The sequence below is a fragment of the Oncorhynchus gorbuscha genome, linkage group LG10, assembly GCF_021184085.1.
Source record: "Oncorhynchus gorbuscha isolate QuinsamMale2020 ecotype Even-year linkage group LG10, OgorEven_v1.0, whole genome shotgun sequence".
In the NCBI taxonomy this organism is placed as follows: Eukaryota; Metazoa; Chordata; class Actinopteri; order Salmoniformes; family Salmonidae; genus Oncorhynchus; species Oncorhynchus gorbuscha.
In genome coordinates, this window is record NC_060182.1 from 88252275 (window position 1) to 88271336 (window position 19062).

The 19062-nt window shown below is 43.0% G+C and overlaps 1 protein-coding gene across 16 annotated transcripts in view; it reads left to right on the plus strand.

Annotated features, from left to right (window-relative positions):
• Positions 1-19062, plus strand: part of LOC124046681 (dystrobrevin beta-like) — a 59606-nt gene that overhangs the window by 22573 nt on the left and 17971 nt on the right. For 9 of the 16 annotated variants that reach the window (XM_046367324.1, XM_046367333.1, XM_046367332.1 and 6 more), the window contains 5 exons: positions 1953-2027; positions 4818-4923; positions 6469-6554; positions 6789-6902; positions 14713-14809. In XM_046367324.1, coding sequence (XP_046223280.1) covers positions 1953-2027; positions 4818-4923; positions 6469-6554; positions 6789-6902; positions 14713-14809 — 478 coding nt within the window. The remainder of the gene's footprint in view (positions 1-1952; positions 2028-4817; positions 4924-6468; positions 6555-6788; positions 6903-14712; positions 14810-19062) is intronic. The other 7 variants (XR_006841043.1, XM_046367337.1, XM_046367338.1 and 4 more) reach the window with 4 other exon arrangements.

The following is a 19062-nucleotide window of genomic DNA, read 5'->3' on the forward strand; positions in this document are numbered from 1 at the left end:
TGCTTTGGCAATGTTGACATATGTTTCCCATGCCAATAAAGCCCCTTAAATTTAAATTGAATTGAGGGAGAGGAGAGGAGGGGAGGGGACTGTATTGTCATAGTCATGTGACTGCTGGGTCTCCTTGGAGACAGCAGCAGTGTAGTTCATTAAGATGCTGCTGGCTCAGTTAAGAGCAGAGCGGACCAGGGTAGGCAGCTGGCTGTATTTGGCTAGCCGGACTGTAGCTTTCTACCCTCTAAAGGAGGTGAGTGAGATCTCATTATATCCTCTCATTATATCCTTATCTCAGTTATTATAGTATTAGGGTCCTGGATGAAAGCGGACGCTGGATTTTTACACTATTGTTATTCGTAAATATTTGACTTGAGATTTGACTTGTTTGTCAGAAATTTACTAAACTAGAGATATATTTTTAGGGACACTATATTCCTATAACATTCCCCTTTTCCTTGTCTGAACTGGATCAACATACTCTTTTATTGAAAATATGATGCAGTACTATAAAGGTTGAACATTCTTTGAAAACATTTTCGGAGAAACGAACAGTATGCTAATACTATTATGATATCAGTACTCAGTTGTGTTGTGACAAGGTAGGGGTGGGATACTTAAAAAAAAAATATATATATATATATATATAACCTTTTATTTAACTAGGTAAGTCAGTTAATAAGAACAAATTCTTATTTACAATGACGGCCTACCAAAAACCAGAGTGTCTTTTATGAGTTTAAACCGCAGCCCATGATTGAATCTTTGAATAAAGAAATGTAGATAAAACTGTCCAGTTTGCAATGGTGGAAAAAGTACCCAATTTTCATACTTGAGTAAAAGTAAGGATACCTTAAAAGAAAATGACACCATAAAAGTGAAAGTTACCAAGTAAAATACTACTTGAGTACTTAAGTATCAAAAGTAAAAGTATAAATCATTTAAAATGTATTATATTAAGAAAGCCAAACAACATGATTTTCTTTTTTTTTTAGTGTACGGATAGCCAGGGGCACAGTTCAACAAACATAGCATTTGTGTTTAGTGAGTCTGCCAGATCAGAGGCAGTAGGGATGACCGTGGATGTTGTCTTGATAAGTATGTGAATTAGACAATTTTCCTGTCCTACTAAGCATTCAAAATGTAACGAGTACTTTTGGGTGTCAGGGAAAATGTAAGGAGTAAAAAGTAAATTCTTTTCTTTAGGAATGTAGTGGAGTAAAAGTTGTTCAAAATATAAATAGTACAGTATAAATACCCAAAAAAAACTACTTAAGTAGTACTTTAAAGTATTTTTACTTAAGTACTTTATACCGCCATGCCAGTTTGAGTGTGTTTTGCAGTTCGTTCCAGTCTCTAGCTGTAGCAAACTGAGAAGAGGTACGACCCAGGGATGTGTGTGCTTTGGGATCTTTAACAGAACTGTGATGGACAGGTATTGTATGTGCCGGGTCTCCCTGCCGCGACTGGGAGACCCATGGGCGGCGCACAATTGGCTTATCGTCGCCTGGGTTAGGGAGGATTTGGCCGGAGGTTTCCTCCGACACATTTGTGCGGCTGGCTTCCGGGTTAAGTGGGCATTGTGTCAAGAAGCAATGCCGATTGGTTGTGTTGTGTTTCGGAGGACCCACGGCTCTCGACCTTCGCCTCTCCCGAGTCCGTACGGGAGTCACAGCGATGGGACAACAGAGAGAGCCTGTAACTACCAATTGAATACCACGAAATTGGGTAGAAAAAGGGGTAAAAAATAATATATATTTTTTTAAAATGTATTACGATTTCGCATACAGTGTAACAATAAAGTGGTGTAATCTTTTGTTACTACATACAGCACAGTAGTTTTGTATGATAATGCTTACAGTCATGGTGGTATATTTAGAATCTAACCCCATATTCGGTGTATAAGTCTGTGTTCACAGTGTAGCAATAAAGTCGTGTAATCCTGTGTTTTACTGCAGTCAGCCGAAGCCAGTAGCCAACAACATGAACAACACAATGTTCATGTCCTCTGGTGTACCTACTCCTACTCAAAGGTAAGTGCCTCATTATTGGCTGTGATATGCCCCTATAGCTAGCTATCATATCTAACTTACTGTATTTCCTCTGAGTTCCTCGCAGAACACCAACTGCTACTAGCCTCTTATGTCCTGCTCCTGTGTCTTTTAAAGATGTCTTCCCCTGTGTCTCCAAAGATGTCTTCCCCTGTGTCTCCAAAGATGTCTTCCCCTGTGTCTCCAAAGATGTCTTCCCCTGTGTCTCCAAAGATGTCTTCCCCTGTGTCTCCAAAGATGTCTTCCCCTGTGTCTCCAAAGATGTCTTCCCCTGTGTCTCCAAAGATGTCTTCCCCTGTGTCTCCAAAGATGTCTTCCCCTGTGTCTCCAAAGATGTCTTCCCCTGTGTCTTTAAAGATGTCTTCCCCTGTGTCTTTAAAGATGTCTTCCCCTGTGTCTTTAAAGATGTCTTCCCCTGTGTCTTTAATGATGTCTTCCCCTGTGTCTTTAAGGATGTCTTCCCCTGTGTCTTTAAGGATGTCTTCCCCTGTGTCTTTAAGGATGTCTTCCCCTGTGTCTTTAAGGATGTCTTCCCCTGTGTCTTTAAGGATGTCTTCCCCTGTGTCTTTAAGGATGTCTTCCCCTGTGTCTTTAAGGATGTCTTCCCCTGTGTCTTTAAAGATGTCTTCCCCTGTGTCTTTCAAGATGTCTTCCCCTGTGTCTCCAAAGATGTCTTCCCCTGTGTCTCCAAAGATGTCTTCCCTGTGTCTCCAAAGATGTCTTCCCCTGTGTCTCCAAAGATGTCTTCCCCTGTGTCTCCAAAGATGTCTTCCCCTGTGTCTCCAAAGATGTCTTCCCCCGTGTCTTTAAAGATGTCTTCCCCGTGTCTTTAAAGATGTCTTCCCCCGTGTCTTTAAAGATGTCTTCCCCCGTGTCTTTAAAGATGTCTTCCCCCGTGTCTTTAAAGATGTCTTCCCCTGTGTCTTTAAAGATGTCTTCCCCTGTGTCTCCAAAGATGTCTTCCCCTTATTTGTTCTTAACGGCCTACCAAAAGTCAAAAGGCCTCCCGCGCTGCCTTTTTTTTGTCAGATGTTACTATGGAATACTGAAGTATAATTACAAGCATTTCATAAGTGTCAAAGGCTTTTATTAACAATTACATGAAGTTGATGCAAAGAGTCAATATTTGCAGTGTTGACATCTACAATCCGCCCTGGCATGCTGTCAATTAACTTCTGGGTCACATCCTGACTGATGGCAGCCCATTCTTGCATAATCAATGCTTGGGGTTTGTCAAAATTTGTGGGGTTTTGTTTGTCCACCCGCCTCTTGAGGATTGAACACAAGTTCTCAATGGGATTAAGGTCTGGGGAGTTTCCTGGCCATGGACCCAAAATATCAATGTTTTGTTCCCCGAGCCACTTAGTTATCACTTTTGCCTTATGGCAAGGTGCTCCATCATGCTGGAAAAGGAATTGTTCATCACCAAACTGTTCCTGGATGGTTGCGAGAAGTTGCTCTCGGAGGATGTGTTGGTACCATTCTTTATTCATGGCATTGTTCTTAGGTGAAACTGTGAGTGAGCCCACTCCCTTGGCTGAGAAGCAACCCCATACATGAATGGTCTCAGGATGCTTTATTGTTGGCATGACACAGGACTGATGGTAGCGCTCACCTTGTCTTCTTCAGACAAGCTTTTTTGCGGATGCCCCAAACAATCGGAAAGGTGATTCATCAGAGAAAATGACTTTACCCCAGTCCTCAGCAGTCCAATCCCTGTACCATTTGCAGAATATCAGTCTGTCCCTGATGTTTGTCCTGGAGAGAAGTGGCTTCTTTGCTGCCCTTCTTGACACCAGGCCATCCTCCAAAAGTCTTCGCCTCACTGTGCGTGCAGATGCACTCACACATTTTGGTTTCATCTGACCATATGACATTCTCCCAATCTTCTTCTGGATCATCCAAATGCTCTCTAGCAAACTTCAGACGGGCCTGGACATGTACTGGCTTAAGCAGGGGGACATGTCTGGCACTGAAGGATTTGAGTCCCTGGCGGCGTAGTGTGTTACTGATGGTAGGCTTTGTTACTTTGGTCCCAGCTCTCTGCAGGTCATTCACTAGGTCCCCCCGTGTGGTTCTGGGATTTTTCCTCACCGTTCTTGTGATCATTTTGACCCCACTTGGTGAGATCTTGCGAGGGGCCCCAGATCGAGGGAGATTATCAGTGGTCTTGTATGTCTTCCATTTCCTAATAATTGCTCCCACAATTGATTTCTTCAAACCAAGCTGCTTACCTATTGCAGATTCAGTCTTCCCAACCTGGTGCAGCTCTACAATTTTGTTTCTGGTGTCCTTTGACAGCTCTTTGGTCTTGGCCATAGTGGAGTTTGGAGTGTGACTGTTTGAGGTTGTGGACAGGTGTCTTTTACACTGATAACAAGTTCAAACAGGTGCCATTAATACAGGTAATGAGTGGAGGACAGAGGAGCCTCTTAAAGAAGAAGTTACAGGTCTGTGAGAGCCATAAATCTGGTTTGTAGGTGACCCTGAACTTATTTTCCACCATAATTTGCAAATAAATTCATTAAAAATCCTACAATGTGATTTTCAGTTTTTTTTTTCTTCTCATTTTGTCGGTCATAGTTGAAGTGTACCTATGATGAAAATTACAGGCCTCTCTCATCTTTTTAAGTGAGAGAATTTGCACAATTGGTGGCTGACTAAATACATTTTTGCCCCACTGTATGTTAACATAAGCAAAAGTGAAATAAACAAAAATGAACAGTAAACATTGCACTCACAGAAGCTCTCTCTCTCTCTCTCTCTCTCCAGTGTCTTAGAGAGTCCCAGCAGGCTAGAAGAGGAGCATCGTCTCATTGCTCGCTATGCAGCGCGCCTTGCAGCAGAGGCAGGCAACTCCACAGTGAGTTGCTCCACAGTGAGTAGTGAGTGTGTATGTGTATAGGCTGCCCCAGGGTGGTATTCTGTCAGCCTTTTATTTATCCACTTCTTATTATGTAACTGCAGAATGTCCATGAACAGAACAATCCTCTCTGCACCCAGAACCAAAGCAGATTATGTTAAGGCTGTCACCAGGCACTAACGTAATCATTACCCACAGTGTACTGTCACCAGACACTAACGTAATCATTACCCACAGTGTACTGTCACCAGACACTAACATAATCATTACCCACAGTGTACTGTCACCAGACACTAACATAATCATTACCCACAGTGTACTGTCACCAGACACTAACATAATCATTACCCACAGTGTACTGTCACCAGACACTAACATAATCATTACCCACAGTGTACTGTCACCAGACACTAACATAATCATTACCCACAGTGTACTGTCACCAGACACTAACATAATCATTACCCACAGTGTACTGTCACCAGACACTAACATAATCATTACCCACAGTGTACTGTCACCAGACACTAACATAATCATTACCCACAGTGTACTGTCACCAGACACTAACGTAATCATTACCCACAGTGTACTGTCACCAGACACTAACGTAATCATTACCCACAGTGTACTGTCACCAGACACTAACATAATCATTACCCACAGTGTACTGTCACCAGACACTAACATAATCATTACCCACAGTGTACTGTCACCAGACACTAACATAATCATTACCCACAGTGTACTGTCACCAGACACTAACATAATCATTACCCACAGTGTACTGTCACCAGACACTAACATAATCATTACCCACAGTGTACTGTCACCAGACACTAACATAATCATTACCCACAGTGTACTGTCACCAGACACTAACATAATCATTACCCACAGTGTACTGTCACCAGACACTAACATAATCATTACCCACAGTGTACTGTCACCAGACACTAACATAATCATTACCCACAGTGTACTGTCACCAGACACTAACATAATCATTACCCACAGTGTACTGTCACCAGACACTAACATAATCATTACCCACAGTGTACTGTCACCAGACACTAACGTAATCATTACCCACAGTGTACTGTCACCAGACACTAACGTAATCATTACCCACAGTGTACTGTCACCAGACACTAACGTAATCATTACCCACAGTGTACTGTCACCAGATACTAACGTAATCATTACCCACAGTGTACTGTCACCAGACACTAACGTAATCATTACCCACAGTGTACTGTCACCAGACACTAACATAATCATTACCCACAGTGTACTGTCACCAGACACTAACATAATCATTACCCACAGTGTACTGTCACCAGACACTAACGTAATCATTACCCACAGTGTAGTTTATCAATGTGAAAGATTAAATAAAAGTGCAGGTTGGCTGACATGGCCCCAGCTGTTAGAATAGTCACTCTAAAGTCTAAAGCACAGGACTTTTACTTCTGGGCAGTAGATCATGTCTGATGTGTTTCTCTTTTTATCCGCTCAGTTTTGTTAACTCTGTTTTGAATGTGTAATTGTGACTTTTAGCAATGTCCTCCAACTGATCTGAGTTTCAACTTCGATGCCAACAAACAACAGAGGCAGCTAATAGCAGAACTAGAGAACAAAAACAGGTGGGAATGTATTTGACTGTCACTTTATGAAGAAACATTAAGCAATTAAAAAAAAACTGTACTAAATATTTTCTCTATTAGTTAATCAGATTTATTGTATGCTCATAATTTAAGAATTTTGTGAATTATAAGTAAATAGAGTTCAGTTTATGTTGGTCACAGGGATCTGCTTTCAGAAAGTCATTTTCCGGGAGATTTTAAATCCCCATTTTGTTGTGTCTTCTGGTCCCTCAGAGAGATCCTCCAGGAGATCCAGAGATTACGTCTGGAGCATGAGCAGGCCTCCCAGCCCACCCCAGAGAAGGCCCAGCAAAACCCCACACTGCTGGCTGAACTCAGGCTCCTTAGGTACCACATATCCAGCTATATTACCCACCTACACTGTAACTTATAGGAGAGATCATTACCCACCTAAATCTAATAGGAGAGATCATTACCCACCTAAATCTAATAGGGGAGATCATTACCCACCTAAATCTAATAGGGGAGATCATTACTCACCTAAATATAATAGAAGGGATCATTACCCACCTAAATATAATAGGGGGATCATTACCCACCTAAATCTAATAGGAGAGATCATTACCCACCTTCATCTAATAGGGGAGATCATTACCCACTTATATCTAAAAGGAGAGATCATTACCCACCTTTATTTAATAGGAGAGATCATTACCCACTTATATCTAAAAGGAGAGATAATGTCCCACCTTCATCTAATAGGAGAGATCATTACCCACATATCTAAAAGGAGAGATAATTACCCATCTTTATTTAATAGGAGAGATCATTACCCATCTACAGTGTATCTTATAGGAGAGATCATTACCCACATACATCTGATAGGAGAAATCATTAACTACCTATACCTAATGGCTGATATCATTGCCCACCTTTATCTAATAGGAGAGATCATTACCCACCTAAATCTAATAGGAGAGATCATTACCCACCTACAGTATATCTTATAAGAGAGATCATTACCCACTTATATCTAAAAGGAGAGATCATTACCCATATTTATTTAATAGGAGAGATCATTACCCATATTTATTTAATAGGAGAGATCATTACCCATCTTCATCTAATAGGAGAGATCATTACCCACTTATATCTAAAAGGAGAGATCATTTCCTACCTATATCTAAAGTGAGGGATCATTACCTACCTATATCTAAAGTGAGGGATCATTACCTACCCACCTACAGTATATCTAATAGGAGAGATCATTTCCTACCTATATCTAAAGTGAGGGATCATTACCTACCCACCTACAGTATATCTAATAGGAGAGATCATTTCCTACCTATATCTAAAGTGAGGATCATTACCTACCCACCTACAGTATATCTAATAGGAGAGATCATTTCCTACCTATATCTAAAGTGAGGGATCATTACCTACCCACCTACAGTATATCTAATAGGAGAGATCATTTCCTACCTATATCTAAAGTGAGGGATCATTACCTACCCACCTACAGTATATCTAATAGGAGAGATCATTTCCTACCTATATCTAAAGTGAGGGATCATTACCTACCCACCTACAGTATATCTAATAGGAGAGATCATTTCCTACCTATATCTAAAGTGAGGGATCATTACCTACCCACCTACAGTATATCTAATAGGAGAGATCATTTCCTACCTATATCTAAAGTGAGGGATCATTACCTACCCACCTACAGTATATCTAATAGGAGAGATCATTTCCTACCTATATCTAAAGTGAGGGATCATTACCTACCCACCTACAGTATATCTAATAGGAGAGATCATCACCAACATTGCATTCGGAAAGTAATCAGGAAATTTAATAAAATAAGATACTGAAATATCACCTTTACAAGTTTTCAAACCCTTTACTCAATACTTTGTTGATGCACCTTTGGCAGCGATTACAGCCTAGAGTCTTCTTGGGTATGACGCTACAAGCTTGGCACACCTGTGTTTGGGCAGTTTCTCCCATTATTCTCTGCAGATCCTCTCAAGCTCTGTCAAGTGTGGATGTGGAGCGTCAATGTACAGCTATTTTCAGGTCTTTCCAGAGATGTTCGAACGGGTTCATGTCTGGACTCTGGCTGGGCCACTCAAGGATATTCAGAGACTTTTCCCAGAAGCCACTCTTGTGTTGTCTTGTCTGTGTGCTTAAGGTTGTTCTCCAGTTGGAAGGTGAACCGTCGCCCTATCTGTGGTCCTGAGCGCTTAGGAGCAGGTTTTCATCAAGGATCTCTCTGTACTTTTCTCTGTTCATCTTTCCCTCGATCCTGACTAGCCTCCCAGTCCCTGCCGCTGGGAAAAACATCCTCACAGCATGATGCTGCCTCCATCATGCTTCACCATAGGGATGGTGCCAGGTTTCCTCCAGATGTGACGCTTGGCATTCAGGCCAATGAGTTCAATCTTGGTTTCATCAGACCAGAGAATCTTGTTTCTAATGGGCTGAGAGTCCTTTAGGTGTCTTTTAGCAAACTCAAAGGGATGTCATGTGCCTTTTTCTGAGGAGTGGCTTCCATCTGTCCACTCTACCAAAAAGGCATGATTGGTGGAGTGCTGCAGAGATGGTTGTCCTTCTGGAAGATTCTCCCATCTTTACAGAGGACATCTGGAGCTCTGTTAGAGTGACTATTGGGTTCTTGGTCATCTCCCTGACCAAGGCCCTTCTCCCCCGATTGCTCAGTTTGGCTGGGCGGCCAGCTCTACGAAGAGCCTTGGTGGTTCCAAACGTCTTCCATTTAAGAATGATGGAGGCCACTGTGTTCTTGGGGACCTTCAATGCTGCAGACATGTTTTGGTACTCTTCCCCAGGTCTGCGCCTCGACAGAATCCTGTCTCTGAGCTCTATGGACAATTTCTTTGACCTCACGGCTTGGTTTTTGCTCTGACATGCACTGTCAACTGTGGGACCTTGGATAGACAGGTGTGTGCCTTCCCAAATCATCTCCAATCAATTGAATTTAACACATGTGGACTCCAATCAAGTTGTAGAAACATCTCAAGGATGATCAATGGAAACAGAATGCACCTGAGCTCAATTTCGAGTCTCATAGCAAAGGGTCTGAATACTTATGTAAATAAGGTATTTCTGTTTTTTATTTGTCATACATTTGCAAATAATAATGAAAACCTGTTTTTGCTTTGTCATTATGGGGTATTGTGTGTAGATTGATTGAGGACAAAAATGTATTTAATCAGTTTTAGAACAAGGCTGTAACGAAACAAAATGTGGAAAAAGTGAAGGGGTCAGAATACTTTCCGAATGCACTGTACGTGGACAGGACTGCAGTGTATGAAACAAGTGACAACCTACTCATACCAGATCACATAGTATGTCTTCCTGCTATAGCTACTGTGTCTCTATAGCTACTGTGTCTCTATAGCTACTGTGTGTCTATAGCTACTGTGTGTCTATAGCTACTGTGTCTCTATAGCTACTGTGTGTCTGTAGCTACTGTGTCTCTATAGCTACTGTGTGTCTATAGCTACTGTGTGTCTATAGCTACTGTGTCTCTATAGCTACTGTGTGTCTATAGCTACTGTGTCTCTATAGCTACTGTGTGTCTAGCTGTGTCTCTATAGCTACTGTGTCTCTATAGCTACTGTGTGTCTAGCTGTGTCTCTATAGCTACTGTGTCTCTATAGCTACTGTGTGTCTAGTTGTGTCTCTATAGCTACTGTGTGTCTATAGCTACTGTGTCTCTATAGCTACTGTGTGTCTATAGCTACTGTGTGTCGAGCTGTGTCTCTATAGCTAGTGTGTCTAGCTGTGTCTCTATAGCTACTGTGTCTCTATAGCTACGGTGTTCCTAGCTGTGTGTCTATAGCTACTGTGTGTCTATAGCTACTGTGTGTCTATAGCTACTTTGTGTCTATAGCTACTGTGTGTCTATAGCTACTGTGTGTCTATAGCTACTGTGTGTCTATAGCTACTGTGTGTCTAGCTGTGTCTCTATAGCTACTGTGTCTCTAGCTACTGTGTGTCTAGCTGTGTCTCTATAGCTACTGTGTGTCTATAGCTACTGTGTCTATAGCTACTGTGTGTCTATAGCTACTGTGTCTATAGCTACTGTGTGTCTAGCTGTGTCTCTATAGCTACTGTGTGTCTATAGCTACTGTGTGTCTAGCTACTGTGTGTCGAGCTGTGTCTCTATAGCTAGTGTGTCTCTATAGCTACTGTGTCTCTATAGCTACTGTGTGTCTATAGCCACTGTGTGTCTATAGCCACTGTGTGTCTATAGCTACTGTGTGTCTATAGCTACTGTGTGTCTATAGCTACTGTGTGTCTATAGCTACTGTGTGTCTATAGCTACTGTGTGTCTAGCTGTGTCTCTATAGCTAGTGTGTCTATAACTACTGTGTGTCTATAGCTACTGTGTGTCTAGCTACTGTGTGTCTATAGCTACTGTGTGTCTAGCTGTGTCTCTATAGCTACTGTGTGTCTATAGCTACTGTGTGTCGAGCTGTGTCTCTATAGCTAGTGTGTCTATAGCTACTGTGTCTCTATAGCTACTGTGTGTCTAGTTGTGTGTCTATAGCTATTGTGTGTCTATAGCTATTGTGTGTCTATAGCTACTGTGTGTCTAGCTGTATGTATATAGCTACTGTGTGTCTATAGCTACTGTGTGTCTATAGCTACTGTGTGTCTAGTTGTGTGTCTATAGCTATTGTGTGTCTATAGCTATTGTGTGTCTATAGCTACTGTGTCTCTATAGCTACTGTGTGTCTATAGCTACTGTGTGTCTATAGCTACTGTGTGTCTATAGCTACTGTGTGTCTATAGCTACTGTGTCTATAGCTACTGTGTCTATAGCTACTGTGTGTCTATAGCTACTGTGTGTCTAGCTGTGTCTCTATAGCTACTGTGTATCTATAGCTACTGTATGTCTATAGCTACTGTGTGTCTATAGCTACTGTGTGTCTAGCTGTGTCTCTATAGCTACTGTGTGTCTATAGCTACTGTGTGTCTATAACTACTGTGTGTCGAGCTGTGTCTCTATAGCTAGTGTGTCTATAGCTACTGTGTCTCTATAGCTACTGTGTGTCTAGTTGTGTGTCTATAGCTACTGTGTCTATAGCTACTGTGTGTCTAGCTGTGTGTATATAGCTACTGTGTGTCTATAGCTACTGTGTGTCTATAGCTACTGTGTGTCTAGTTGTGTGTCTATAGCTACTGTGTCTCTATAGCTACTGTGTCTCTATAGCTACTGTGTCTCTATAGCTACTGTGTCTCTATAGCTACTGTGTGTCTATAGCTACTGTGTGTCTATAGCTACTGTGTGTCTATAGCTACTGTGTGTCTATAGCTACTGTGTGTCTATAGCTACTGTGTGTCTATAGCTACTGTGTGTCTATAGCTACTCTGTCTCCATAGCTACTGTGTGTCTATAGCTACTGTGTGTCTATAGCTACTGTGTGTCTATAGCTACTGTGTGTCTATAGCTACTGTGGGTCTATAGCTACTGTGGGTCTATAGCTACTGTGGGTCTATAGCTACTGTGTGTCTATAGCTAGTGTGTCTCTATAGCTACTGTGTGTCTAGTTGTGTGTCTAGCTACTGTGTGTCTATAGCTAGTGTGTCTATAGCTACTGTGTCTCTATAGCTACTGTGTGTCTAGTTGTGTGTCTATAGCTACTGTGTGTCTATAGCTACTGTGTGTCTATAGCTACTGTGTGTCTATAGCTACTGTATGTCTATAGCTACTGTATGTCTATAGCTACTGTATGTCTATAGCTACTGTGTGTCTAGATGTGTCTCTATAGCTACTGTGTCTCTATAGCTACTGTGTGTCTATAGCTACTGTGTGTCTAGCTGTGTCTCTATAGCTACTGTGTCTATAGCTACTGTCTCTATAGCTACTGTGTGTCTAGCTGTGTCTCTATAGCTACTGTGTCTCTATAGCTACTGTGTCTCTATAGCTACTGTGTTTCTATAGCTACTGTGTGTCTAGCTGTGTGTCTATAGCTACTGTGTCTATACCTACTGTGTGTCTAGCTGTGTGTCTATAGCTACTGTGTCTCTATAGCTATATATCACTCCAGTGATATATGGGTGGGGGGGGCAGAGCTGTTGGTTGGGGGTAGTCAGGTGGAAAGCATGGCCAGCCGTAGAGAAATACTTATTGAAGTTCTCGATTATTGTGGATTTATCAGTGGTGACAGAGTTTCCTAGTCTCAGTGCAGTCTATAGCTACTGTGTCTCTACTACTATGTGTCTATAGCTACTGTGTGTCTATAGCTACTGTGTCTCTACTACTATGTGTCTATAGCTACTGTGTGTCTATAGCTACTGTGTGTCTATAGCTACTGTGTCTCTACTACTATGTGTCTATAGCTACTGTGTGTCTAGCTGTGTCTCTATAGCTACTGTGTGTCTATAGCTACTGTGTGTCTAGCTGTGTCTCTATAGCTACTGTGTGTCTATAGCTACTGTGTGTCTAGCTGTGTGTCTATAGCTGTATTGTAGCCTATAGCTCTGCATTGTAGGCTATAGCTCTGTATTGTAGCCTATAGCCTATAGCTCTGTATTGTAGCCTATAGCCTATAGCTCTGTATTGTAGCCTATAGCTCTGTATTGTAGCCTATAGCCTATAGCTCTGTATTGTAGCCTATAGCTCTGTATTGTAGCCTATAGCCTATAGCTCTGCATTGTAGCCTATAGCTCTGCATTGTAGCCTATAGCTCTGCATTGTAGCCTATAGCTCTGCATTGTAGCCTATAGCTCTGCATTGTAGCCTATAGCCTATAGCTCTGCATTGTAGCCTATAGCCTATAGCTCTGCATTGTAGCCTATAGCTCTGCATTGTAGCCTATAGCTCTGCATTGTAGCCTATAGCTCTGCATTGTTTTATTTATTTATTTTATTTCACCTTTATTTAACCAGGTAGGCAAGTTGAGAACAAGTTCTCATTTACAATTGCGACCTGGCCAAGATAAAGCAAAGCAGTTCGACAGATACAACGACACAGAGTTACACATGGAGTAAAACAAACATACAGTCAATAATACAGTATAAACAAGTCTATATACAATGTGAGCAAATGAGGTGAGAAGGGAGGTAAAGGCAAAAAAGGCCATGGTGGCAGAGTAAATACAATATAGCAAGTAAAACACTGGAATGGTAGTTTTGCAATGGAAGAATGTGCAAAGTAGACATAAAAATAATGGGGTGCAAAGGAGCAAAATAAATTAATTAATTAAATACAGTTGGGAAAGAGGTAGTTGTTTGGGCTAAATTATAGGTGGGCTATGTACAGGTGCAGTAATCTGTAAGATGCTCTGACAGTTGGTGCTTAAAGCTAGTGAGGGAGATAAGTGTTTCCAGTTTCAGAGACTTTTGCAGTTCCTATAGCTCTGCATTGTAGCCTATAGCCTATAGCGCTGTATTGTTTCGGTGCCCGATGGACCTGTTCAATCATCTCATCACATTAACAGTGATCTTGCCAGTGGTGTGTTGTCTCTTTGTGTTACCCTGGACCAGGCTCAGAGAAGAGACTATGTAGTGCCATGGTTGGTAACCCTGGTCCTGGACTGCTGCAGGCGCTTCATGTTTGTGGTTTAACTGACCTGGAAGACCAGGTGTGTTGAATTTAGGCAATCGCTGAACTGATCAATTAGCTCGGTTGGTCAGGTGTGGTGCCTAGTCGCAAGAAAATCCTGCAGGACCTGTGGCACTCCAGGAACAGGGTCGTCTCACCCTGAGGTAGTGTAACCAGGCTCAGAGAAGAGACTGTGTCTGTGTAGTGGTGTGATATTAGGAAAGACATGGACAAGGGACTGAACAATGTCTTCCATCATCACCACTCAGCGTCTGCAGTCTGCACTCAGGGACGCCACCTAACGGTAGACAGTTGGGACTTCAGGCCAAGGACGGCTCATTGTTCATGTGGAAGGCAACCCTAGGGAGCCTAGTGACTGACAGGCTTTCACCTTTCAGGAGGCAATAGACTAACAGCTTGTGTGTGTGTGTGTGTGTGTGTGTGTGTGTGTGTGTGTGTGTGTGTGTGTGTGTGTGTGTGTGTGTGTGTGTGTGTGTGTGTGTGTGTGTGTGTGTGTGTGTGTGTGTGTGTGTGTGTGTGTGTGTGTGTGTGTGTGTGTGTGTGTGTGTGTGTGTGTGTGTGTGTGTGTGTGTGTGTGTGTGTGTGTGTGTGTGACAACAGGCACAGGAAGGATGAGCTGGAGAGGCGCATGTCAGCCCTACAGGAGAGCAGACGGGAACTGATGGTCCAGCTAGAGGGACTGATGAGGTTACTGAAGGTAGGAGAGGACTCTGACAGCCAGATTATTATAAACACTATCTGATACACTATCTGTTTCTTGTTCTTCAGACTTTTATATACTGATGCTGTCATTTTTTACTATATAGTTAGTAGTATATCAAATTGATACAGTGCCTTGCGAAAGTATTCGGCCCTCTTGAACTTTGCGACCTTTTGCCTCCATCCAACCTCACTGAGCTCGAGCTGTTTTGCAAGGAGGAATGGGAAAGAATTTCAGTCTCTCGATGTGCAAAACTGATAGAGACATACCCCAAGCGACTTACAGCTGTAATCGCAGCAAAAGGTGGCGCTACAAAGTATTAACTTAAGGGGGCTGAATAATTTTGCACGCCCAATTTCTCAGAATTTTGATTTGTTACAAAAGTTTGAAATATCCAATAAATGTCGTTCCACTTCATGATTGTGTCCCACTTGTTGTTGATTCTTCACAAAAAAATACAGTTTTATATCTTTATGTTTGAAGCCTGAAATGTGGCAAAAGGTCGCAAAGTTCAAGGGGGGCGAATACTTTTGCAAGGCACTGTATATAGTATATCAAATCAAATGTTATTGGTCACATACACATGGTTAGCAGATGTTAATGTGAGTGTAGGGAAATGCTTGTGAGAGAGAGTGCATTTGTCAACCTCTGTCATTATTGCATTTTATGCCATCTGGTATTCGTCAACCATGAATTTATTCCAACTGTTTAGAACGCGTTGGACACTCCATTGATTGTAGTTGACAGTTGCTCTCCTCAGGGTCCATTGATTGTAGTTGACAGTTGCTCTCCCTCAGGGCCCATTGATTGTAGTTGACAGTTGCTCTCCTCAGGGTCCATTGATTGTAGTTGACAGTTGCTCTCCCTCAGGGTCCATTGATTGTAGTTGACAGTAACTCTCCTCAGGGTCCATTGATTGTAGTTGACAGTTGCTCTCCCTCCGGGTCCATTGATTGTAGTTGACAGTTGCTCTCCTCAGGGCCCATTGATTGTAGTTGACAGTTGCTCTCCTCAGGGTCCATTGATTGTAGTTGACAGTTGCTCTCCTCAGGGCCCATTGATTGTAGTTGACAGTTGCTCTCCTCAGGGCCCATTGATTGTAGTTGACAGTTGCTCTCCTCAGGGTCCATTGATTGTAGTTGACAGTAACTCTCCTCAGGGTCCATTGATTGTAGTTGACAGTTGCTCTCCCTCCGGGTCCATTGATTGTAGTTGACAGTTGCTCTCCTCAGGGCCCATTGATTGTAGTTGACAGTTGCTCTCCTCAGGGTCCATTGATTGTAGTTGACAGTTGCTCTCCCTCAGGGTCCATTGATTGTAGTTGACAGTTTCTCTCCTCAGGGCCGATTGATTGTAGTTGACAGTTTCTCTCCTCAGGGCCGATTGATTGTAGTTGACAGTTTCTCTCCTCAGGGCCCATTGATTGTAGTTGACAGTAACTCTCCTCAGGGTCCATTGATTGTAGTTGACAGTTGCTCTCCCTCAGGGCCCATTGATTGTAGTTGACAGTTGCTCTCCCTCAGGGCCCATTGATTGTAGTTGACAGCTACTCTCCTCAGGGTCCATTGATTGTAGTTGACAGTTGCTCTCCTCAGGGTCCATTGATTGTAGTTGACAGTTTCTCTCCTCAGGGCCGATTGATTGTAGTTGACAGTTGCTCTCCCTCAGGGCCCATTGATTGTAGTTGACAGTTGCTCTCCTCAGGGTCCATTGATTGTAGTTGACAGTTTCTCTCCTCAGGGTCCATTGATTGTAGTTGACAGTTGCTCTCCTCAGGGTCCATTGATTGTAGTTGACAGTTGCTCTCCTCAGGGTCCATTGATTGTAGTTGACAGTTGCTCTCCTCAGGGTCCATTGATTGTAGTTGACAGTTGCTCTCCCTCAGGGTCCATTGATTGTAGTTGACAGTTGCTCTCCTCAAGGCCCATTGATTGTAGTTGACAGTTGCTCTCCCTCAGGGTCCATTGATTGTAGTTGACAGTTGCTCTCCTCAGGGTCCATTGATTGTAGTTGACAGTTGCTCTCCCTCCGGGTCCATTGATTGTAGTTGACAGTTGCTCTCCCTCAGGGCCCATTGATTGTAGTTGACAGTTGCTCTCCCTCAGGGCCCATTGATTGTAGTTGACAGTTGCTCTCCCTCAGGGCCCATTGATTGTAGTGCTCTCCCTCCGGGTCCATTGATTGTAGTTGACAGTTGCTCTCCTCAGGGTCCATTGATTGTAGTTGACAGTTGCTCTCCTCAGGGCCCATTGATTGTAGTTGACAGTTGCTCTCCCTCAGGGTCCATTGATTGTAGTTGACAGTTGCTCTCCCTCAGGGCCCATTGATTGTAGTTGACAGTTGCTCTCCCTCAGGGCCCATTGATTGTAGTTGACAGTTGCTCTCCCTCAGGGCCCATTGATTGTAGTTGACAGTTGCTCTCCCTCAGGGCCCATTGATTGTAGTTGACAGTTGCTCTCCTCAGGGCCCATTGATTGTAGTTTACATTTGCTCTCCTCAGGGCCCATTGATTGTAGTTGACAGTTGCTCTCCTCAGGGTCCATTGATTGTAGTTGACAGTTGCTCTCCTCAGGGCCCATTGATTGTAGTTGACAGTTGCTCTCCCTCAGGGTCAATTGATTGTAGTTGACAGTTGCTCTCCCTCAGGGTCCATTGATTGTAGTTGACAGTTGCTCTCCTCAGGGCCCATTGATTGTAGTTGACAGTTGCTCTCCTCAGGGCCCATTGATTGTAGTTGACAGTTGCTCTCCCTCAGGGTCCATTGATTGTAGTTGACAGTTGCTCTCCCTCAGGGTCCATTGATTGTAGTTGACAGTTGCTCTCCTCAGGGTCCATTGATTGTAGTTAACAGTTGCTCTCCTCAGGGTCCATTGATTGTAGTTGACAGTTGCTCTCCTCAGGGCCCATTGATTGTAGTTGACAGTTGCTCTCCTCAGGGCCCATTGATTGTAGTTGACAGTTGCTCTCCCTCAGGGTCCATTGATTGTAGTTGACAGTTGCTCTCCTCAGGGCCCATTGATTGTAGTTGACAGTTGCTCTCCTCAGGGTCCATTGATTGTAGTTGACAGTTGCTCTCCTCAGGGTCCATTGATTGTAGTTGACAGTTGCTCTCCTCAGGGTCCATTGATTGTAGTTGACAGTTGCTCTCCTCAGGGCCCATTGATTGTAGTTGACAGTTGCTCTCCTCAGGGTCCATTGATTGTAGTTGACAGTTGCTCTCCCTCAGGATCCATTGATTGTAGTTGACAGTTGCTCTCCCTCCGGGTCCATTGATTGTAGTTGACAGTTGCTCTCCCTCCGGGTCCATTGATTGTAGTTGACAGTTGCTCTCCCTCAGGGTCCATTGATTGTAGTTGACAGTTGCTCTCCCTCAGGGTTCATTGGTTAACTTGTAGAAACCTGTCTTTCCTGTCCTGATATTGAAGCTCCTGACTCTTTGCCACTGTTTTATCTTTTTCTCTCTCTCTTTCTGTCACTTTTTCTGTCTTGCGCTCTCTCTCTTTCTGTCACTTTCTTGCTTCTCTTTCTCTCTCGTTCTCGGCCTGTACCTCTCTGTCATTTCTCTCTCCCTCACTGCTCATGCTTTCTATCACTGCTTACCATTGACTGACTGATAGGATGAGGAGCAGAAGCAGGCAGTAAGTGTGTCTCTCTTAAGTTTACATTAAGGAAGCAGTAGTGGCAGCTCCAGACCCAGTCACCCAGTCACTCTCTAACCATAATATTACATGTCCCACTACTATCCACTCTTAATGCACATGTTGATATGTCTCCGATGGATTGTGTTTAAGGAACTTCCAGTAGCAGCATTTTTTATGGACATATTATGTTATGCACTTGCACTGGTCGGTTTGAGGCAGCACTGTTTTCCTACAGAGATTTGGCACAGTACTTTTATAGGTGGCTTATTTGTCACATCATGCAGGACCTGGACCAGACTGGCTCTAAGCCATACAGTCGTGGACCCCCGGGCAGGCTGGCTCTAAGCCATACAGTCGTGGACCTGGGCTCAAACGCTATTCGAAATCTTTCAAATACATTCAGCGTTTGCTCAAGCCTGCCTGGATTGCAAGATGAGCGGGGTTTGATGTTTTGGGACTATTCTAATGGTCCATTTAAGCTAAGCAGGCTCAATCAAGCACAGATGCAGTATTTGAAATTATTTGAATAGTGTTTGAACCCAGGTCTGCTCCTAGGCCCTGCACAGTGCCCCTTTCTCCAGACCGAACAGTACAGTCTCTCCTTAATTG